This window comes from Narcine bancroftii, chromosome 9 (assembly GCF_036971445.1).
Source record: "Narcine bancroftii isolate sNarBan1 chromosome 9, sNarBan1.hap1, whole genome shotgun sequence".
Taxonomy (NCBI): Eukaryota; Metazoa; Chordata; class Chondrichthyes; order Torpediniformes; family Narcinidae; genus Narcine; species Narcine bancroftii.
Window position 1 is genome coordinate 112,180,155 of NC_091477.1, and position 16,630 is coordinate 112,196,784.

Sequence of the window (16,630 nt, forward strand, 5' to 3'; positions counted from 1 at the left end):
TTTCCAAAAGCAAGTAGATGTCTCTCCGAATCCCCTCCACTAATATTCCCACCTTTAGGCTCATCAGTCTGTGATTCTTAAATAAGGGTAAAATATTAACCATTCTCCAGTCTTCCAATGCCACCCTTGTACTTAATGATATAAAATCTCTGCCAGGGCCCCAGCAATTTCTTCTCCATTTTCCAACAATGTCTAAAGATACACTTGGTCAGTCTTTAGAAATTTATCCACTTTTAAGAGCTGCAAGGCAGCATCTCATTTATTTGTTATATGGATCTGCTTCAAGACATCACTATTCTCTTTCTTGAATTCCCTAGCTTCGATGATTTTCTCCTGGATAAAAGCAGATGAAATATACTCATTTAAGATCTCACCCATATCCTGTGACTCCACACAAAGATGGCAAGGTTGATCTTTAAAAGGATCAATTCTCCCTCGTTATTCTTTTGCTCAAGTTAATTCTAGAGTCTTTTAGGATTCTCATTTTCCTTATCTTTTGGCCCTCCTGATTTCCCTCTTAAGTCTGCTTCTGATTTTTGGCATGAACTTTTATAGCACCAAATGCAGAATAACAAGTAGAATGAAGTTAATGCAGAATTGGGACTCTCATTATTTTCTGTCTTGATGACATTTTGTCAATTAAAATAAGAGCAGATCCACCAAAAATCTGAATGGCCAAAATAAGACAACTGACAGATGAGAAAGAAGAATTTGTTGTTCTATCTTTTTTTTCACCCTGTTGATTAGAACATTGACTACATCTTGCTTTGCATTCGATCGTTCAAAGTACTTTTCTCAACAGAGTCAAATGAACACGTACAAATGTTCAGTTTGCTGCCATTATTGACTTCCTGCCTCACCTTTTGACATGGCTTTAATACTCAATATTCTGACTTTATAAATAATAATGGCTCTGAGCTGCTTCTCGTAAAATGAAAACTTTGCCATTCAGTTGTTTTCATTATTCAACCTTCCCCGATCTACAAAGCATGCAGATTTGTAATGATAATTTTATTATTCCTTCCTCAGAAATTTCATCCTATTTTCTCAATTACAAATAATGGCGACAAGGCAATATTTTGTACAACTATTAGCTGCACAACTGAATGATTTGAAAGCAGTTTGAAATTTATAGAAAAATGTCATTATCACAGTAAAATTTTCCAATGAGGATTGCTCCAAAACTTAGGACATTAAAGCAAACTGTGACTTCTATCCCTGCACTTTGGTTTTCACATAAAAGTATATTTTGCATCTGGAAAATATGTATTGTTAAAAAGATTTTTTTTAATTGTAAGAAAGGTTCATTTCCAAGTCATACAAAATGATTACACATGCAGTGCAGATTACATAACATACAGCAGATAACCTGCTTATCTGTCTGAATATTGAAATATGTATAGATGTACAAGTGTGAACTGTTAACTTGCTGAGCAAAAATCAGATTCAAATAATGTGATATAATCAGGCACTTAAAGAAAATGATTGAAAAGATTGCAAAAATCATTCCCTATGTAAATAGGGCATTTACAGATTATCCAGGTAAAAGTAAGTTCTGTAGTTACAACTTCGGTTGGCATGATATTCATATATGCTCCATTATAATAATAAAAAACACAGTTGAGGGAACTGAAACAAATTAAAACACTGGAAATATTCAGCAGGGTTATGCAAAACCTCTGGTGAGATAAAATGAGTTATTGCATCAGTCTGATGACCTTTCATCAGAACAGGTCAGATAAAAGGTCTCTGGCCTGAAGCAAAATTCATCGATTTATTTACCTCTCCAGAGATGACGACTAACAAGCTGAATAACAATCTGAATCTCAACATGGACAAGACAAAGGAGATGATTGTGGACTTAAGGAGGACCAGGGTTGACCACCCTCCCCTATACAGTAATAGCTCAGGAGAAAAGAGAGTAGAGAGCACCAAGTTCCTCAGAGATCTCCTCACTTGTGAGGCAGGCAAGGATACTGGCCACCATCTTGTCAACGTTCTACAGGAATTCTATCAAGAGCATCATGGCCAGTTGCATCACAATCTGGTACAGCTGCCGTAGAGCATTAGATCAGTGGTCAATCAATAGAACCACAAGAGGAACAGGGAGGATCACTAGGGTCTCCTTCCCCCAATCGTTGTCTAAAGAGGGTTTGCAAAATCAGTGGGGTCCCCTTCCACCCTGCACTCAGCATTTCTCAGCTACCCTGTCAGAGAAGAGATACCAGGAGTATCAGAACCAGAACCACCAGGTTGAGAAACAGTTCCTTCCCACGGGCAGTGGGACTGCTGAACTACTAATGAATGAACTGCTCATACAAACCCTCCATGACTGAACTATTTATTTAATAAAATAATATTGATTTATTTTAATATTTGGATTCAAATAATGGGCATATGTATCATTTGTCTGTATGTATGTTACGTCTGTATGTGCATTTGCAACGTATTGCACCATGGACCAGAGAACGCTGTTTCATCAGGTTGTACTTGTACAATCTGATGATAAATAAAGAAACTATTTACATCATTTTGGGTTATTATTTTAAAGCGTAATCACAACTTCTGCAAAAGTTGGCCATTATGCATTCTGATTTTGCACTGATCTGAAATATGAAGACTTTGCTCGGTGATATTTCCCCAAAAATCCATTTCAAATTAGGATCTCCAGGAAGCCCCCTTCCAAATCACAAGACAATCATAACTTGAAAGATTTTTTTCATCACTGCTCATGGAAATACAGGAACTCCCTAACTGGAATACCTTCACAATACATATGTGACAGTTCAAAAAGACAACTCACCATTAGCCTCTGATGGGAAATTAAAGTCGGTCAATAAATGCTAGAATGGAAAGCCTTCTTTACATAATGTGAATTTTAATACAGGTTGTACCTCTTTAATTCGTCGACGTTGGGATCTGGGCATTGCCGAACCTAAAAAAATGCCAGAAAACAGAAATTGACCCCGAAAGGACCCTCCCCCACCATGTAAACACATCAAAGCTTAAAACAGGAAATAATACTCTGGGGTGGCATGGTTAGCGTTGCAGTTAACGCAACACCTTTAGAGTGCCAGCGACCAGGACCGAGGTACAAGTCTCTCCCTGTCTATAAGGAGTTTGTACCAACGGCGGCAGATTCAAACATGCCAGACCATGGGAGTTGCCAGACCACAGAGCACCGGATGAGAGATACAACCTGTAAATGGATCCCAGTGCAAAGATTACACTCTCCAATATCACAGTGCAGCTGGGGAGTTAAAAAAAAGTCACCAAGAATGAGGTGATTGATGAGAAGTTCAAAGCACGTGGATTAAAATCATTGAGAATTTTAAAAAATGTTTCATTAAAATGCAAAAACACAAATCCACTGCACCAAGTAAGTTTATACTATCACATTCCAAGACTCTGGCACCATGGGGTACAACAAAATAGAGCAATGAAGGAATTAGTTATTCTGGAGAAATGAGTCAGCTGCAAATCCCTGCATAGCAAATTGCATGGACTGCAGTAGATGTTTAGTGCAAAGAGAACCATTCAGTTGTAAAAGAGACTTTGTTCTGGTTATCTTGCTATTTAACAGATTAAACTAATGAATGGCTCCAATAGAAATGGTGATGCCCAGTATTATGAGGTTCTGGAGTGAAAATACTCTTATTAGCATTTGCTGTCATTCCATTTTTTATATAAATAAAAAGGATGAGGGGGACCTCAAAGAGGCATTTTAAATGCTAAAAGGCCTGGACAGAGTAGATGTTGCAAGGATGTTTCCTAACTATGGGAATTCTAGGATGAGCAGGCATAACGTCAGGATAAAAAGGCATCAATTTAAAACAGACGCGGAAAATTTTCTTTAGTCAGAAGTATTAAGTCTATGGAACGCGTTGCCACAGGCGGTTGTGGAAGCGAGGTCGTTGGCTGTATTTAAGACAGAGATTGACAGGTATTTGATTAGTCAGGGCATCAAGGGTTATGGGGAGAAAGCAGGGAAGTGGCACTGAGTGGGAGGGTGGATCAGCTAGCTCATGATTAGAATGGTGGAACAATGGGCCTATCTCTGCTCCTACATCTTGTAATCTTGTGAATATATCTCCAGGAAACATGATTCATTTCAAAGGGAAAATAAAGTTAGTCTGGGAGTTATTATTAATAGAAAGAAAAGTGAAAACTTAATTGTATCTGTGACTGCCCCAAGGGATTTGTTGGATTGCCATAACACGTGGTACTGCTGAGTACAACCCCTTGGGGTATCTACTGTGTCATCATAATGAATTAGGACTTCAGCTTCAATGATATTAATGGTTAATAAGATTCTACTCACAGAAGGAGACATTAGTCAGTCAAAATGGTGACTGGCTAAAGACAACGCATATCATGTTAATTTAATCTTGGCAATTGTTTGCAAAGCAAAACAGATGGATTAAAAAGACTAGTGGCTGAAACAGAAACATATTGCTAAGGGAAATTAAACCCAGCAACTTCATTAGAATTTGTATGCAATGAAGACAACGCAATTGCATTAGCTACAAAGCCATCTCAGGAGGTCTGAATGTAATAGAGAAAAAAAGCATGAAGACAAAATTAAAACAAATAAACTTTATTTCCAGACTTAACACATTTATGTGCAACATCAGTTTAAGCTGGAGTTCATCATGTTATACCAAAATTGTTTTCATGGCAACATGTGATGTTTCAGATATTGGTTCCACTTGTTTGTCCGCTCTCCTGTTTTATTCTCATGAAGGACAGGCTCAGTCTTACCTATTGGCTACATCTTAATGTTCTGCACTTTACAGCTCCTACATTATTTTGTCTATGTTCTTGCTTCCTAACCACTCCAGTGCATTCTTTGACCAGATAATCATATCTGCAATTTATGCCCCCTGTTTTATCTTTATCAGAAGCATTTTTTCCCCAATTTCCTTCCTGCTCAATAAGCTCATTTTCTCTCAATTCCAGTTTTGATGGAGAGTCTTCCACCTGAAGTGTTAAATTCTACTCATCTTCCCACAAATGCAGCCTTAACCTAGTTAGTACAACCAGCGTTTTTTGTTTTGTTTATGATACAGAGCAGAGGTTCTCACCCTTTTTTCTTTCCACTCACATACCACAGAGCACCAATGGCATCATATACCATAGGGTGTTCTGAGGTTAGTAAGGGATTACTTAGATGGTATGTGAGTGGAAAAAAGGTTGAGAACCTCTGGGATAGATGAATCCAGGCACTTGTGTGTGTGAATTGCAAAATGTTAGAAGCAAGTGGAGCAAGTGATTAAAATGGAAATGAAATATTGAGCTTTGTTACAAGAGGGCTGCAGTTTAGAAATGGGAAAATCTTATTACAATTATACAGGGTACTGGTGAGATCACACAGTTTTGGTCCCCTTATTAGTAAAGGCCGTAACAGCATTGGAAGCTGTCCAAAAGAGAATTCACTAGACAAATCCCCAAGACAAAAGATCCTCAGATGTGGCCATATAAATTGGATCTTTATTCTTTGGGGATGTCTTATTGAAACATATTACATCCATAGGGGACATAACAAGGTAGTGGGATATCTTGGACAAAAGCTACAGGGCTACAAAATTAGGGATGGACATTAAAAACAAGATTTGCTCTAGAACTGGTTTTTCCAGAGGATGGTGAATCTCAGGAAACTCCACTCCAAATGGTTATGGAGGTTGAACTATGGAGGACATCTGAAGTCAACACATTTCCGAAAGATCAGGGAATTAAGGGTTAGCTTGAAAGAGGAAATGAGGTCACAGCCTTGATAATATAGTATGTATGGTGGGCCAAACTTGCAGGGCTGAATCTCCCACCCCAGCTCCCATTATAAATTATACGATGAAGTAAAACTACCTATTTGATGTTTAGAGTGAAAATGATTTATAAAAAAAAATCGCTAAATATGGCTTTTCTCAAATTTGGTTAAATAGGCTGCACACAAATTAAAACTTGACCATAATTACTGACATGGTACACTAATTAGATATTTATTTTTAAAAGCAAAAACCTATTTCAGCAACTCGGTAACATTTAAACCTAGACAAGCATATACATGTTAAATTTGAGACAGTGGTAAAATTCACAGTGCATGTAATGCCTTCAAAAGGTTGACAAGTCTAAACATGGACACCTTTTCCAAGCTGAGCTGGGCACTGCAGTTTATTTTGCAGGAAAACCCCTGCAATGAAAATGAGCAGAGCCTGCGCGATAGAAAAGTGCAGATGCTCTATTCTCCAGAGACTTGTTCCCTGACAAGACACACCGCGCTGATGTGCAATCAGGTTACCGTCCTCTGAAGGAAAAGCTATTTTTAGTCGCAGAAAATAAATCACAAGGCACCATCATGCACAAGTTACTGCTTCCTCTTCAAAAAAAAAAGATATAATAAAAGGAAATCTTAAGAAGAATATTTAAAATGCCAATATGTACTTACTTGTCTGAAAAATGAGATTCAATAAACTCATGAGTACGTTTTTTGCTCCTGCAAGGAAGAGAAAGCCAATTCGAAATTTAAGGAATAAGAGATAGCTTTAATAATAGAATTTTTAAAAATAGCCTGAAATACACCACTGTATGCTAAAAATAGCAGAGGATTTACCAGGGTTTACAATTCAGCAGATAAGCATGTCTGGTTTCTATAATATTAACATATCCATATCCGAGAATCCACAGAGCTTTCAGAAATAAATTAAATGAGGTTTCTGGATTACTTAATTTGGGGAATTTAAAATATCTTACACTATTTGTTCAGATGAAAGGGAATGAATGAACCACCCTTGTATAAAAAGTAAGAAATATGTACAGTGAAACCCCTGGTATCCGGCACCTATGGGGATTGGTAGATGCCAGATAAGTGTATTTGCCGGTTACTTGAGATCACGTGTTGCATGATTAGTGAATTAACTATGAGGAGCGCCAATGTTAAACCCATATTTTTTACTGATTTATTTTCTGCAAATTTTTTTGAGGCTGTCGATTGCTTGAATTCTGGGATAATGGGAATTTTACAATATTTAATTTAGTACTAATTAATTGATTGAACTGTTAGGCAAATAGTTTACTGTAAATTTTAGGAAGCTCGAGAGTGAAGAGCAGGAACAAAATCATCTAAGAATGGCATCCCTGCTCTGCTATCTGCCATTTTTAGCTCATGAGCCTGATCAATCAATTCTATTAAAAAAAGGAATCAACTGGTAGTTCCATTTTTTCTTTATCTCTCTTTATTATCCATTTGCAGTTTAAAATCTGGAAATATTAATGATTTTACCTCATTATTGGAGCAAAGACCAGTATTTTCCCTTGGCAAATATTGCACATGGCTCATGATGAACCCATGACATCATATAACATATTGCATTACACCACAATTAGAGAATATGTCCTAATTTCCTCAAACTGAAATCTTAAAAAATAAAAAAAATATATAAAACCCCATCTAATCTAAGAAAAAAAAATGGGGCAGCCTATCCTGAGAATTTATTAATAAAAATTAACTGTCCGGTCTTAACCAACAAAGAGAAAAGAAATAAAATTAAATATAGTCCAGAATGGAAAATAATTGTACTAAGTCATGTGGAAATCATTTATAAAAGGTCACCAGTCTCTTCAAATTTAACAGAACTATCAAATATCCAACTCCTAACTTTTTCTGAACTTAAACATGACATAATTTGAGAGAACCATCGAGTCAAAGTAGGTAGATTAGAATCTTTCCATTTAAATAAAATAGCTCTTCCAGCCAACAATGCAGAAAAGGCTACAACATGATGTGTGGAAGTAGGAACTCATCCCACTTCTGGAACAATAATTCCAAAGATAACAGTTAATGGGTTAGGTTGCAAACTAATATGCAGTATAGCTGACAGTCTTAAAAATATCTATCCAATACCTCTCCAACAGAGGGCATGACCAAAACATACGAGTTAGAGAAGACATTTCTAATTTACATCTATCACAAACAGGTCTAACGTTAGAAAAAATACGGGCCACTTTGTCTTTTGACTTATGAGCCTGATGTACCATCTTAAAGTGGATCTCAGAATGACGAGCACATATTTAAGAGGCATTAACCAATCCAAAAATCTTCTCCCATGATTCCTCTGGAAGATGTTAACTGAATCCAGCGATCATTGGGGGAAAATCAGAGGTGGAGAGGGTGAGCACATTTAGGTTCTTGGGAGTTATCATCTCAGAGGATCTTTGCTGGCCACAATACACCAATGGCACAACAGCATCTCTACTTCCTCAGGAGTTCCTAGAGGTTTGTAATGACATCAGAAACCCTGGCAAATTTCTATACATGTGGTGGCAAGTATGCTGACTGGCTGCATCACAGTCTGGTATGGGAACACCAACACCACTACACATAAAGCCATCCAAAAGGTAGCGGACACAACCCAGGACATTACAGGCAAAACCCACCCCATTTTTGAGTACATCTACAGGGTACACTGCTGCCGGAGAGCGGCAGTAATTATCAAAGGCCCAGCACATGCTCTGTTCTCACTGCTGCCATCAGAAGAGGTATCACAAGACTCACACCACCAGGCTCAGGTACAGCTGCTACCCCTCTACCATCAAATTCTTCATTAACAAAGTCAACCAAAGACTAATTTAAGGATTCTTACTCGTGCACTTTATTGATTTTCTTTGCTCTCCCTGTATTGCATAGTCAGTTTGTTTGAATTTGTTATCTGTTTTCAGTTCTTTTGATTGTTTACATGTTCACACTGTGTGCAGTTAATTTTTGCACTACCAATTCATGGCAATTCTGCCATGCTGGCAAGAAAAAAGAATCTCAAGAGTTGTATGTGATGTCTGAAATCTCAAGTTCCTCTTCCTAGTCCCTTTCAATATTGTCATTAGAATTTGATTGCAATCTTAATAACATTAAAAATGTTACCTATTAAAGCTTTATGAGAAGGGTTCAAATGAAAAAAGTATCAATCAAATCTGGTTGGTACAACATTGGCAAGTTATGCAGTAAAGTATTCAGAAAATTTCTAATTTGGAAGTATCTGAAAAGATGTCACTTAGGTATATTATATTTATTGGATAACTGTTCAAAAGACATTGAACTACCATCTATAAACAAATCTGAAAAAGAGACTATTCCTTTAACTTTCCAAAAAGAGAAGGCTTGATCAATTATAGACAGTTGAAAAAAATAATTAAGAGAAATGGTGCTGGATAAAATAAAATATTTCAAGTCAAAGAACTTCTGAAATTGAAAACAAATCCGTAATGTATGTTTAAGTATTGGGGTGAAGGTATGTCTACTAATCTTGGAAAGCATAAAAAGAGCTGCTTCCAATAAAGAGGTTACTGAATACCTCTGCATGGAATTCAATTCCAAATCTACCCAATGAGGGAGTTTAAATTTATCAGAAAAGTGGATCCAGAAGATGTTAACTGCCCAATAATAGAGTCTAAGATTAGGTAAAGCCAGACCACCATCTTTTTTTTTTTAAATTTCTGAATATGAATTTACTCAATCTGGCATTATTTTTATTCCAAATACAAGATATTTTTGAGTCAATATTATCAAGAAAGGATTTTGGAATTAAAAACTGGGTCTGCTTGAAATAAATACAAAAAGTTAGATAATCTTATCATCTTAATAGCCATTAATACAACCTATTAAAGATGAAGCCAATGGAGACCATTTAGAAAGAGATTGTTTCACAATCGATCAAAAGATCTTTAAATGTTTTGGTGATTTTAACCCCAAGATAGGTAAAAAGATCAGTGATTATAAGCAGGCACATGCATGTTTATTGGGAATAATTTGCTCTTATAAAGATTCAATTTATATCCAGACAATCTACCAAATTGGGAAAGCAAAGACAACATTGAAGGAATAGATTTCTCAGGATCTGAAATATATACTAAAAGATCATCTGCATGTAAAGATAATTTATGAATTCAATCTCCTCTATAAATTCCCCAAATGTCACTGAAATCCCAAAGTGCTATTGCTACGAGGTTCCAAAGCTCTTTCTTTCTTTGGCTTGGCTTCGCGGACGAAGATTTATGGAGGGGGTAAAAAGTCCACCCTACAAGTAGCAGTCAAAATGATCAAATGTATTGTGTTTATAAATATTTATAAAAAGGCATTTATTCTCACTTCATGGGCCAATGTTTATCTTTTTATAAATATTTATAAACACAATACATTTGATCATTTTGACTGCTACTTGTAGGGTGGACTTTTTACCCCCTCCATAAATCTCAGGCATTTATTCTCATTTCATGGGCCAATGTTTATCTTTTTATAAATATTTATAAACACAATACATTTGATCATTTTGACTGCTACTTGTAGGGTGGACTTTTTACCCCCTCCATAAATCTCAGGCATTTATTCTCATTTCATGGGCCAATGTTTATCTTTTTATAAATATTTATAAACACAATACATTTGATCATTTTGACTGCTACTTGTAGGGTGGACTTTTTACCCCCTCCATAAATCTCAGGCATTTATTCTCATTTCATGGGCCAATGTTTATCTGAGTCATTTGCAAAATAGATCCCCAGGATCTTTTATACAACTGACGGTTTAAAGTTTGATCTGAAATATAGCACGTCCCACAATGTGGCTTATCCACAGCACAGCAGACGTACATCATCAGATTATTTTGTTCTCAAGTTTATTGTTATCTGCTTGTACAAGTACCACCTGACAAAACAGTGTTCTCTGGACCTCAATGGAAAACACACAGACATACAATCAGACTCAACACACATACAGACGAATACATATGCAGGACAAGTATTTAATCTACACATTTGCACGTGAGTCTCGGCTGGAGTTGTGACTAAAGTCACTACCATCTAGTTTAGTGGTTCTCAACCTTTTTCTTTCCACTCACGAGCCACCTTTAATCCCTTACTAATCACAGAGCACCTACCATACAGTATGTGAGCGAAAAAGGTTGAGAACCACTGATCTAGTTAAAAGGGAAGAATGCTACTAATAGTTACAGCTGACACAAGTCTAATAATCTAGCTATCAACACTCATAGCACAAAGTGAACCAGATAGCTAAAATTATCCTCAACCTTTCAGCTCACTTTCCTTTCTAATCCTATTCCTTTCTCAGATGGCAAATGAGGAGGTACCAGAGGGACTCTGCAAACATATCAGAAACCTCCGAGGTCACTTAGCAGTGCATTTTATCCAGCTCGTATCTTTGTGGCATAGCCAATAATGGAATATTGTACAACAGAAAATTATTGCATAGACCATCACACATGAAGCTCCTAAAAATAGCTGTTATCAAAGTATTTTGTCTAAAGCTTTATGCAAACGTGTGTGCATTTGCATGCATGAGAGACGGAGAGAATTGTGAGGCTAAAATAAGGGACACCAGTGCTTTAGACTGGAATATTTTCTACACCTGCACCAAACCCAGTGAGGCCCTGTGTAGACTGAGTCACACCAAACACATCAGATGCAAGATTATTAAAGCTGTACCAGCTCGGTCTTTGAAAGCCAACAATGCAACAAAAATGAAGAATTATTACACTGCATGACAGCTCAGAATTAATCCATCGTCTGCTATTCTCAGAAAAAAACCTGCTACAATAAAGTTTTACTATTTCAAATTTTGAAACATACCAGCAGGAATTCTCCAGCGATTAAAGCCTCTGTAACCCCTCCCTATTTGAGCTGCACATTGCACAGAAAGCAAGCCTTCTAGTGTCCAGTTACTGAGCAGCAAACATATTTTGGCCAGTCAGGACTGGAACATGTCTGCGTAATAATACTCGATTCTAATAAAAAGCCAGATTAGAAGACACTGCTTAATGATTAAAAAATAAGGCCAGACTTTCCATGTCCACATTTTGCTGAAAATGATTCAAGCCAGTTTACTTCTAGCAGAGCTAGCAAACTCCAGTATCCAACCTTCCTGAGAGAAGGTGGAGTGTGGCCGTCTCTGCACTGTTTGAGCACAGGCATCTCATAGCGTGGTCCCATTCTCACATTTTGATAAAACCATGGACCTGACTAAATAACCACCCAGAAGCAGCAATTCTAACCGACTCCTGCAGCACCCCCTCAGCAAATAAAATACAGTTAAAGATGAATAAATAAATTTAAACCTAGGTCTTTGTAATGGCTAAACCACATTTTACATGTGTCAAATCAAGTTAAAAAAAATTTAACAAGGTCAGTAATGTGTACATTTCTAGTCATTTCTGTCTTGAACACAGCTAAGATTTCATTAAAAAAATAGCAAGGAAGAACTTAACACTCCAAAACTGAAAAGTATATGGTAAGGCAATACATCCTTTACTTCGATACTACAGGCATGGACAGCTGACGTGGACTTTTTACCCCCTCCATAAATCTTCGTCCGCGAAGCCAAGCCAAAGACAGGCATGGTCATACTCAAATAGATTTATCAATAATAGCGAGATCATGTATATACATATTATTAGCTTTATCCAAACAAGACAAAACTGCTTCACATGAAGTCAAACTTCATGATTGCAAACTGAAGTTTCTGATGTATCAAAAGGAAAACTTTTTTTTTGTTGTGTACTGTCTGCAATAAAACTTAAATAAAATTGACCTTAAAACATTCTAACAATATCAAAATTTTGCTGTTTGCAAATATTCCCAGTAAGTGAAGCTACTAATGTGGTAAAGTGTGGTAGAGAGCTCAAGGACTGGTAATGTAATGCCTCAAATCTAAAACGATAATGACAATGGAGTTGAGGACACTTGCTGACCATTCCCTTGTGAAACTGTCTAATTAAAGAGCTTGCAACTGCACAGTGAAGACTGAAAAATCCAAAAATGGTTGCTCGGGCCACCCTGATCCCCTACAGGGAACACTTTTTGCAGACTTTTCTATGCAATCAATCCTGAACATCAATTTAAAATTAACTTCATTTTTTTTATTATTTGCTGTTCTCCCTGCTGAAAACGTTTTGCCTCGCTGAATAACGTGCAAGAGCTTTTTTTTTAAATGATAAACCAGGACGTGACTGCTGCCAAATCATTTCTCTGCCACCAAAAAACTAATTTTATAGATGTGAAGTTTAGGCCCTCAGATGGATAATGGTATGCTGACAATTTTTCAAGTGATAGAACTGTTTCTGCCTGTGGCATAAGCAACAATTCTATTATAATATCAGGATGCAATTATTCAAAGAACAAATATTAACTGTTTTTGTTATGTACTGACTCAAAGTGAACAATCCACACCTCGTCTAAACCACATTCAATGCTGTTGGCATTGATCAAAGTACTGCCAGTCTAAACATCCGCTGCCACTCCTCCTGTTGCGATCTAGCACAGCCTGAAACAACTTCTTCAGGGTCTTGAGCTTGGTGACTACCTTGCCTTTACTGTGGCTGTGTCCACATGCTGAAAGTGGTCTGGCCAGTCATTCAAAGGTAGGGCAATCTTCACTGTCCCGGAGAGCTCCCTTTTCTGGGCTTCTGGAGACACGGGGTCAATAAGCAATCTAATCTCTACATCTCTCCAATTAGAAGCCATTATTTGTTCACTGCTGCTCTAAGTTCTCAAAGCTATTCCTAAATGGGAACATACCTGCAATGCCTTCCTGCCATGCACACTGTAGGTGTTTTTAAATTCCCGCTCCAGCGTCTCAGGCTGATGACATCATCAGCCCACCCCTAACCATCTACTTGCAGCAACTCTACATTCAGGTCAGTCGGCGGACTGTGGCCGTCTCTGCACTGTTTGAGCATGGGCACGAGAAGAGCTGGAATCGGTGCCTCAGAACTGCCATGACGCATTCAGAGAGGTCAGTATTTAGGCATAAGGGCGAATAACCTCTGCCTTTACAGTCGGAGTGTTTGCTCTGCTTAAAAGTACCTATTGTTGGTCTTTGTGAGACTGCAGGAATCCCAGTGTTTGCCCACCCCTCGTTTTATCCTAGGTAGGAGAACCTGTAAGGAGTTAGTTGCCTTCACCTCTCCTGCTGCCTTATGTCAGCAAAGAATCAAAACACAGTTAGTCTTACCTAACTGTGCTCCAGGTGACACCCACCTATTATTGAGCAACAAAGAATGATTGGAAACTTCTTTATTGGACTACTCCTGGAAGAACCAGGTTTATGAGAGCAGCAGCAATACCAGTGACCAATCCACACCATGAGTGGAAAATTAGCATACATTGTAAATGTTCCAATTCCATCTTGTTAAATATCACTAACAGAATGTTTTCCCCAGCCAAGAAGGCAGCTTTGAGTTCCCAGAGCAGATGTATTTTAATTTTCCTTAAATATCTTTTCTGGTGTAAGCTATTTGGGAAGTAGATTTCTCACTTAAAATGTTGGATTGCCACTCAGTCATTGAAATGACTTTTTGGAAAATGGCACAACCTCACTGATGCCAAACTTTCAACATCTGTACAGTGTAGAATGATTCCAAATTTATCCAAGGGTACTCAAGTCATGCTGGTCTTTGGGAGTACACTCTCAGACTCTATTGTTCATTGTCCATATTCTCACGCGCAGCTAGTTGTAAATCTATAGAATTTTACACTAATACAATAGAAGTCCGAAAATGTGGACTGCTCGGAGATTGGGTCGGTCCAGATTTACCGGATTCTCGGGCAGTGCTTTTAAAATTCAAATTTAAGGAGGAATAAAGACATAAACATGTAAATTTTGAAAGTTTATTCATTAGCAAGTACAGCATGCTTCATTGATCAAAACGAGCAGTTATAAAGAAAAAAAAAATCAAAATGTTGCTGTGCATCTGTGGTGCATACGCACGCAAGCACATTCACAAAAGCCATGCAAATTTAAAACGTTTGAGAGTTTTCGAATCTAGATTCTCGGGTCTGGATTTCTGGCATCTGGATTTTAGGACTTCCACTGTGAATGATTGTTCATGCTGCAAATAAGTTTGTTCCCAAAAGAACATTAAAAAAAAAGGACCCTCTCAAACCTACTCTACTATTCAAGTGGTGTTAGTGGATCTACATCTTCAACATCACTTTACTGCTTTATTTCCATATTCCTTACATTCATTCTTCATCCAGGCCTTGCTGATACTAAATAACAGGCTATTCACAGACTCTGGGGCAGAGTTCACATAAAAACCTACAAGTCAAGATATTTCTCACCTCAGCCCCAAAAACAGATCCTCCTTCTTGATATTGCTGCACAATCTTAAATTCCAGTTTCTTCAGCCTCTTCGGATTTACATTGATCCCGCTGAAGAATTTCGTATGCTTCAACTAAATTTCCCCTCTTCTGAGCCGAGTGAAAGGTTTCCCTACTCGATCCTTTCACACAAGAAAATTCCATGAATGAATCTTGCCAGTTTCCTGCCTTCTTACCATGTCGATAGGGCACTGCTTAAATGCAATCTGGATGAGTAAATAATGCAGTCTTCGAGCTCATGATTTCAATTCTAACTTTTTCCACAGCTTGTCTGCTCCAATTATATGGCTTATTTTGTGATAGATAATAAAGAGTGTATGGTTTTAATCATTGTGTTTTACTTCTTTGGCTAATGAAAGGAAACAGATTTATCATGGAAACCAATACATGGGAAATATTTTCACCTTTATCATATGCAAAATATTTCTCACAAATAACATTGCAGTGGGTAAAGTACATTTACCACAAACAACCATGTGATCCAGGTGTAATTTCGAGTGAACAACATTATTCCTAGAGTATTTGCTTTCCAATGAAGGTTTGGATTTGGTGGAAGTTAGCAATGGGAAGAACAATATTGCGATTTTTTTTTTTTTTTTTTTAATTGTGTTAAGTGGATCTGAAATTTTCTTTAAAAAAAAGTGACGTTCGGTGCATCCACAGCAATGATAAAAGAAAGCGTTCATTTTCTTAACGATTTCCCTCTCATGATTAATGAGCTTCAGATATCTGTATCAAAATGTCTTCCTCTCTGACCAACATTTTAATATCAAAACACTTTGGCTAAGCAGATCAGAAACTTTGGGTCATATAAAAGCATATGAATGGACAAAAGAGGTTTGACAAACAAACATTTACTTGGGGAATCTACCAATGGCTTTATTCACATTGCCATATGCCTGTTAGAAGATGGAAGCTTACCCTGAAACCCATCCAGAAGCATCTGTTATGTGACTCTGGGTAACCATAGTTGGTGTGGGGGTGTAAGGACTTCCGATGAGAACACTTCCAGTGTTTGTCAGTCGCTGTGGTGTGCTAATAATCTGTCAAGCACAAAGGGAGAAGTAATTTGCAGTTGTAAATACATAATTATACATTGGCTTCATCATAAGAAATGTGTACAAGTTCCAATATGCACACTGCCCATTGCATTGAGCCTGTCGTACTTCTGGACCCCAAAATATTAACCCCTTTTCTCAACTTCAGATCATCAAGATGTTTGAGGGAGAAATCCAGGGATAGACATTCATATCCTGCAGAAGGAAGCTTTCAGTCATTCAATTTATATCAAGATCAGACAGACAATTGCTGCAGGAACTAGCAGGTGAGGCAGGCATCAATAAAGTAGAAATGTTTCATGTCTGAATCTTCAAACTGTAGGTAAATTGTTTCCATTGGTGGAGGAGACCAGAACTAGGGGAGATAGCCTAGTAGATTTAGATGAAGAGGAATTCCTTTTCCCAGTGGGTG

General features: G+C 37.5%; 1 protein-coding gene across 6 annotated transcripts in view; it reads right to left on the reverse strand.

The window, feature by feature from the left end:
• The window catches only part of LOC138742653 (transcription factor Dp-2-like), a 183,411-nt gene that overhangs the window by 39,253 nt on the left and 127,528 nt on the right, over positions 1-16,630 (reverse strand). For 5 of the 6 annotated variants that reach the window (XM_069897351.1, XM_069897353.1, XM_069897350.1 and 2 more), the window contains 2 exons: positions 16,082-16,203; positions 6,443-6,490 (listed from right to left, as the gene is read on the reverse strand). In XM_069897351.1, the coding sequence (XP_069753452.1) occupies positions 6,443-6,490; positions 16,082-16,203 (170 nt within the window). The remainder of the gene's footprint in view (positions 1-6,442; positions 6,491-16,081; positions 16,204-16,630) is intronic. The other variant, XM_069897352.1, reaches the window with a different exon arrangement.